Source organism: Coptis chinensis, chromosome 2 (genome assembly GCF_015680905.1).
Source record: "Coptis chinensis isolate HL-2020 chromosome 2, ASM1568090v1, whole genome shotgun sequence".
Lineage (NCBI taxonomy): Eukaryota > Viridiplantae > Streptophyta > Magnoliopsida > Ranunculales > Ranunculaceae > Coptis > Coptis chinensis.
Genome location: NC_141457.1, coordinates 81,644,456 through 81,652,033, shown reverse-complemented (window position 1 = coordinate 81,652,033; position 7,578 = coordinate 81,644,456). Strand labels below are relative to the sequence as shown.

Below are 7,578 nucleotides of genomic sequence, written 5' to 3'. Positions count from 1 at the left end.
ACCTAAAAGCATCCCGCCCAATACTGTTACGTGACACCAATGGCGCTACCAATTACAATCGTATAGAAAAATAGAAATTCGGTGAAAAAAAGAAATTGTAATATTAAATTTATTAAAGACGCCAAGGGCGTTGCCAAAGGCAAAATACTTTTTTGTGGCCACTACTCCGTAGCTGGTGCTCAATTTTTTCATTAAAAATGAAATTTCACTTAAACAAAATATTTAAACAAATGCTTTTGCAACGTCAGCTAGTGTCACACCAGTTATATCCCAATCAGGTGGTACTAATAAGACAGAAATGTTTGAGCAGCGCCATTAGGCGTTGCAAATGCTATGCTTTACCAAAGAAAAGTAGGCGTTGCAACAGATCCCTTCTGTTGTAGTGATAATTCAAGTTTCAAAATATAAACAAAATACTAACCTCATCTAGAGTATCAAAATTCGGGACAAGGCTCAGAAGATAACTTTGATCAACATGAGGTATAGGTATGGCGACATGCATTCCCTGAGATCTAACTATGCCATAGCTCCATGTGTTATTCAGATCGGAAGGAGCTGGAACAAAAGACAAAAGTAAGGCTCAGCAGGTTGTGGGATACACAAATCACTTCTAATAGCCTTATGTCCCACAAAGTCCATGTTAGCGGCTCTGTACATGTTAGCAGGCAATATAGGACCCCTTGAGATGTGATCCCAGTAACTATCGTAGTCACCATTCATATCTAAATATAGAGAAGCTTGTGGCCACAAGTCTTCATTCATTTTAAGATAGGATCTACACTGACTGGCTCTTCCCAATGTGCACATATTCTCTGGAGGAGGGTGTGGGATGAAAAGTGTCCCAATGATTTGGTGCCAACACCTATCGCCTAGGTACCACACGTTAATACCTCCAAACTCAAAGATAATTCGGCACATTGTAAGATTATATGAACGACGTACATGGTGAATCATCTCACATAACCAAACATCATCCATGGTATCTCCCTCCACATCATCAATATTTAATTGCATATATATATCGAGTATGAAATAATGGTGTCCACTGTATCGCCAATGCCGACCTAGTCTCGAGTTGGTTACGATCTAAGTGATTTTTGTGGCGTCCTTGACCACTTTCACAATCTTTAAAGTCATTCATCCATGCTCTAATCTGTGGGACGATATCACGGTCCATGTTCGGTCTCAGAAGAGGAACCATGGTATGTACGTACTCATGCCACCAATACTATCATAAAAACAAATATCAAAATCAAACTTGTACATAATTTAAAAATTATAATACTATCATAAAGTTATAATACTAAAAATTTTAAACTTACTTGAAAAAGAGGGGTGGCCACCACATTGACCATTCACAACATTAACTGTGACTCGGCACGCTTAATCTAACACGTAAATCAAAGCTCCAAACATAGCACCACCCTAATCATACTGATGGATGTATTCTAACCAAACCAAACACTCTATCCAACCTAATCTCAGTGAACTATCACCCGTGGGGAAGAAACACTGTGTGATTAAGTAAAAATAGAATGCTCGCAAATATCTATCTCAATCTGTACCCGTCGGGCACCAACCTTCGTCACTCTCTTTCGTCTTCTCCATGAACTCATTCACAAAAAAGGAGGGTTTGATACCCCCTTTAGCCCAATGCTCCAGCCTTATATTCACCCAACTTTGTTGTGCATAATCAAAAGTCACGAACTGACCTTCTCCAAACGTAACGACATTTCCCCTTCCTATGCTCATTCCCGTGAAAAGTGTGAGTTGTGTCCCACCACCGCTTGATCAAAGCGTATATCAAACCACGATCGGCGTTTTGATAACCACATCGAAACAATGACCCAAACGAAGATTATAAAATTTCATTTCATATGCTTTCAAAACAATCTCCTTTGTCAAGCATTATCTTCCACCAATTGTTCACGGATGCCCAACAACACCGCAATTTCATCTCCCCCCTCCCTCCCTAAACATTTATTCAAAACACTTCATTAAAATTAAAGAAAATACAAATTATGATGTTAAAGAAATTAAATTTAACGATCAAATGCTTACCATATTTACACGATGAGAGATGTGAGTTTCCAGGTTTCTAGACAATGTAGCGTGTGTTAGTAGATCGACTAGGTCCGAAAATTGAATTACTGGAGGATTTTGCAAATTATAGACTTCGTTTTCATCCTCATCGATGTTTAGCGCTGACGTCGACTCCTGTGTCAATCTAGTAACTGATTTTCGACTGAAAAATTGTTTACCCTTGTTACTCATTTTGCGTGACACCTGCAATTCAATCAACAATATCCTCTTTATAACTTCAATTTAAACAAAATGCACAATTTCAAACTAACATTCTAACATCAATTCCAACATTCTAATTCAATCACAATTCAATTCAATTCTAAAATCCCTTTAACCTCAACATTCTAACATTCAAATATTCAATTAACATTTCTAAAATCGAATTTTAATAGGAGAGAGTGAAACTTACGAATATTGAGCACAAAAACGGAGATTGAGGAATGAAGGAGTGAGGAGAGAAGATGAGTTTCTCGAGTTTGTTTTTGGTAGTGAGGGGAGATTGAGAAGAGATTCATGCGTTATAGCGTTTGGAGTGTACAGACGGTAGAGTTTATGTCGTCTGTTTCAATTTAACGTACATACGGCAGAAATATATCTCGAACTTAACAGTTGCTAAAAGTGCCAATTGGATTGGTTTTTCGAATTTGGGCAGCCAAATTTAGCTAGGGCTGCTAAAGGGCCTATGTGGCACCTTTTAGCAGCCCATTACCCATTGGACTTGCTCTTAGCGCTTAAACTGCACTGTTTTTTAGAGCAGCATAACTTCGGTAGATTTTGGAATATCACGGTATCTTCCTATTTTTGGTTTGTGGCTTAGTGTCCATACAAGTATGCAAACTGAGCTACACATCAGTTGTTCAGTCTTCAAACCGGTCTTTCAAGATCGATAGGTAGCATGGTTTCAATGGATTCTGATTGTGTGGAATAAAAACAGTGGGGGGCTAATTGAAAAAGGGGAGGGGGGGGGGGGTTTCTAAATTATTAATAAAAGGGGAGCTGGTTATAATTTCAGTGAGGGAGGTACTTTTCAATTAGATAAATAAAGAGATTAAAATTTGCCTCTTCGATGGTGAGAGTTAGTTCCGGAAAACCCGGCTGTCGTATAGTGTAGAGATTTCCAAAATATCAGATACCGCAATTTTGATCAAATACGATATTCCAACACTTACTTCATCGGGTTTTAGTGGTTTTCTCAAAATGATTCACTTGCTGGTGCCTACCTGTGCGGTTATGCCCAGCTGGCCAAATGAAATTGGCAAATGAGATATCAAGGACGGATTTAGCTCTTCTGGGGAATGAAATTTGTTGCTCCATGTCCACATCGATATCTTCTAAAGGAGATCCAAGCACTGAAACACTGTTTAATATATGTTCATTATTCATGCTCCCATTTTGATTTTGATTTGACACAGTTTGTACAAGAAACGACTTCCATTTATTTACTTATTACTCTGCAAAAGCTCTTATTCCTTACATAAATGATACACTCTCGCTTGGAATCCTTGGATATATTATTACTACAAAGAAATTCTCTCAAAACATAAAGACATCCTTAATGGTGTCAAGTAGCAAGCCACCATGGCGTCCCTCCTCTCTCTGTTGGCGCTGGTTTGGTCCAGGAAGGAAGACAGATTGCCTTTGGTTGTTGAAGATAGCCTCCACCTCTTTTGCGGGCATGTTAAAGGCCAGTTCCTTTGCTTCCCTTTCCAGTTGATTCAACACATTTTCTTGACCTTCATCATTAAAACAAAGAAAAATAATCTAGTGAGTTCCACATTCTACAAATAATATAATGGACTACGAGGAATTAAACATATACATACCTGCTAGGTAGTTTCTTTGGTTGTTCTCAACATTGATCTTGAATGCTACAATCTGCAAGTTTTGGTTATCTGAAGCGACAATGGATACTGGATGACCTGCCGGGACAATGAATGCAGTTCTTGGAGATAGACGGGCGCTGACCCTTTGGTAATGAGCACTGCCACTTTCCTCTCGTTCTTCTTCTTGTTCATACTCCCTTCTTCCTTGACTTCTCTGTCTCTTGCTTGATGAGACGTGTGGACATGCCATCTCAAAGCGTCCTCTTCCTTCCACAACAACAACCAGACTTGTCGCTTTTGAATTGTAGAATGGCGCAACCATGGCTCCCTATGACAATTACAAAAATAAAAAGAAGAAGAAGAAGAAGAAGAAGAAGAAGCATCAATGCAATATAATAACATATATATAGCTGTATGTGTAAAACTGAGTGAATTGAATAAATGTACCTGTTTGATGTTATGGAAAGTGACTGCGACATCAAGGTCTTGGAGTTGGCTGTAGTCATTACCATCAACCTCATGTAGTTGTCCAAACTCGTTAGAGTGGGTAGGGCGTTTGTTTAGTAGGTTGTAGGGTCCCCTAGAGGACCGGCTACCACGTCTAGACCATATGTGACCGCCTTCTTGAGAGGACGAAGCATCTCGACTCAATGCCCTTATTTGCTCTTGAGAGGCCTCAACGATCTCCCCCTGCCTCTGTTGTCTGAACACTTTATCTAGTCTTTCCCTCTCGGTCTAAAGTGTTGGCATAAAAAATGTCAAAAAAACTTAAAAGATTGTAAGACATCAAGATGTTGACACAGTGAAAACCGAAAAAATTATTTAATTTGGAAGCATACATTAAATGCGGCTTCAAGGATCTCATCACTGAAGACATTGAAGAAAGACTCTGGATTTTCACCACCAACGCCAAAGAACTCCTAATTAAGCACACGAATTAGTATACACTAGATAGCAACTTGAATGCACAGAAGGACCTAGTAAGATTGAGAAAGCTAGTATATATGATACTGACCCTGAATGTGTTTGTTGGTGTAGAAACAGGTTGAAAGAGTGAGGCAATCTGGAACTTGTCATTGCTATCTCTATTAATCAAGTAGATCAAAGCACCTGCAGGGACCCTAATCACATCTCCGCGTTCAAGGTTGTATGACTCCTTGTTCTGTTGGTGGATTAGGTTGATCGTTCCTCTTCCTGCAACAAAATCAACAGTATTGTTTACGATCATATTTACTTGTAGTACTCGACTACATTACTTGGACATGTGTGCTCCAAAATGAAAAATTATTCATACCTCTAACTACGAAGAAAACAGCTTCAGCATCAAAATGGTGAGGAATCATGAAAGTGCTAGGATTTGCTTCAAAGAGGCCCAAACGATAGTTTTCAATTCCCCGAAGAAGACTTGAAATTTGAGAGAACCTCTGGGAAACTCTGGTGTATCCATGTTGAGTCTTAAACCGATCTTCAAAGCTTTCTTCATCTAGGAAGTAAGGATTGTTTCTCTGTTCTTGTTGTTCCCATCTGCTATCTCCTTGTCGTTGTCGTTCTTCTTCACAACGTTGCTGGCATTGTTGCTGTCTCTGGCCCTGTTCCTGTTGCTGGCACCGTTGTTGGCATTGTTGAAACTGCTGTTGAGGATCTCTTGATTGCTCTCTTTGTTGCTCCTGTCGTCTCTCCTCACAACGTTGCTCACATTGCAGTTGTTGTTGGCGTTGGCCTCTTTGTTCCTGTTGGCAATGTTGTCGGCATTGTTGGTACTCTTGTTGCGGGTCTCTGGTGTTATCGCCATGTTCTCCCTCCCTTTCTTCTTGTTCTCTGCGTCGTTGTTCACACCTTTGCTGACATTGTTGTTGCTGCTGCTGCCCTTGTTCTTGCTGCTGACAGCGGCGTTGGCATTGTTGGTACTCTTGTTGCGGGTCTCTTGTGTTATCGCCTTGTTCCCTCTCCCTTTCTTCTTGTTCTCTGCGTCGCTGCTCACAACGTTGCTGGCATTGTTGCTGCTGCTGTCCTTGCTCTTGTTGCTGACAACGGCGCTGGCATTGTTGGTACTCTTGTTGTGGGTCTCTGCCTTGTCCCCTCTCCCTTTCTTCTTGTTCTCTGCGTCGTTGCTCACACCTTTGCTGACATTGTTGTTGCTGCTCCTGCCCTTGCTCTTGCTGCTGACAGCGGCGTTGGCATTGTTGGTACTCTTGTTGCGGGTCTCTTGTGTTATCGCCTTGTTCCCTCTCCCTTTCTTCTTGTTCTCTGCGTCGCTGCTCACAACGTTCCTGGCATTGTTGCTGCTGCTGTCCTTGCTCTTGTTGCTGGCAACGGCGCTGGCATTGTTGGTACTCTTGTTGTGGATCTCTTGTGTTTTCGAGAGTACCATGTTGTCCTCTCTCCCTTTCTTCTTGTTCACGGCGTTGTTGCTCACATCTTTGCTGACATTGCTGTTGTTGTTGTTGTCGACCAAACTCTTCTTGTTGACAGCGACGCTGACATTGTTGATACTCTCTCTGTGGATCTTCTTCAGTATGAAGAGCAAGAGCTAAGGTTATTGAGAGAAAAAGAACGCAGAAAAGCAAAGGAAGCTTTGATTTGAACACCATGGTTTCTTGGCTTGGCTTTGATGGGTTAGAACAGAGGAGAAGCTGTGCATTTATAGGGAGAAATGTGTTCATGCATGGTGACACGTCTGTTACTTATGTGTCAAATTTACTTTGTCGATTCTCCGCGTATCGACACATTTATCACGTGGAAATGCATGCTATAGCAGAAGTGAAAGCGCACAAAATGGCTAATGCTGATATTTGCAAGGTTGAAGACAACTCCAAGGATAAAGTTTGAGGGGTTATCACTAATCAGCAATTTCAATCATCTTAACATTTAATTTCAATTAATTTCTTAATCCCCTGCCATGCCTTAATCTACCTTACTCCATATATGAGCTTGCGCGAACTAGAAACTAGTTCTGAGAATCAGTGTTTATTGAGCAGTTGTGACACTACTACCTTTTAGTGGTCATGGTTATTAGTTTAGTTACTAATTAATGTAACTCAAATTTGGGATATATAATTTAAGTTTTGGTTCTTATTGTTTTGGTTATGAAGATCATATATTTCATGTTTACATGTGTAAGACTATAAGCTCAACGTTGATATCCTTGGTGTGTTACTTCTTCCCTGTTTCAACTTTGTCCTTTGGCCACATACAATTTCACCTTCGAGCCTCTTCTTCTTCGTACACTAGTGCTTTTGGAGTGTTCTGCACCATGTTAATTAATCATTTGTCTGTTCGTGGCGAATCGTCCAAGCAAATTTAACAACTCACAATAACGTGTAAGCTTGCATGAAATCCTTCTCGCCATATGTACAACGTTAGGTATGATTCCCTTCCTCTTAATACAGCCCTTCAATTCGACTCAACCATCGACCAAGAGAAAACCATTTGAATATCTTTGTAACAATGGCGTTCAAATCGAAGTTCCCGTTGATTTTCTTCCTAGTTCTTCTTTATGTATGTTTAACGCTTGCGTATCAAGGTCATGATCCACAAAGAGAGTATCGACAATGTCAGCACCGTTGTTAACAACAAGAGTATGGGACAGTATAACCTACTAAACAAAGATGCTAATCAATGTAGCCAACTCCAGGACCTTGATGTTGCGGTTACTTTCCACAACATCAAA

The 7,578-nt window shown here is 40.4% G+C and overlaps 1 protein-coding gene across 1 annotated transcript; it reads right to left on the bottom strand.

Annotated features, from left to right (window-relative positions):
• Positions 1-3,497: 3,497 nt before the first annotated feature.
• LOC147518247 (vicilin Jug r 6.0101-like) lies at positions 3,498-6,520 on the bottom strand. Its single transcript, XM_086590141.1, has 6 exons — positions 5,203-6,520; positions 4,924-5,102; positions 4,748-4,828; positions 4,356-4,643; positions 3,909-4,236; positions 3,498-3,818 (listed from the first exon to the last, which is right to left on the bottom strand). The coding sequence occupies exons 1-6, from the start codon at positions 6,497-6,499 to the stop codon at positions 3,619-3,621; spliced, it is 2,373 nt and encodes a 790-aa protein (XP_086446267.1). The 5' UTR covers positions 6,500-6,520; the 3' UTR covers positions 3,498-3,618.
• Positions 6,521-7,578: the final 1,058 nt, after the last annotated feature.

Excerpts from the sequence above, each read along its gene's own strand:
- LOC147518247 (XM_086590141.1), bottom strand. The coding sequence starts at position 6,499 with ATGGTGTTCAAATCAAAGCTTCCTTTGCTTTTCTGCGTTCTTTTTCTC. Across the intron at positions 4,829-4,923 it reads CACCAACAAACACATTCAGG|GAGTTCTTTGGCGTTGGTGG; the intron begins GTCAGTATCATA and ends GTGCTTAATTAG. Across the intron at positions 4,644-4,747 it reads TCCTTGAAGCCGCATTTAAT|ACCGAGAGGGAAAGACTAGA; the intron begins GTATGCTTCCAA and ends CCAACACTTTAG.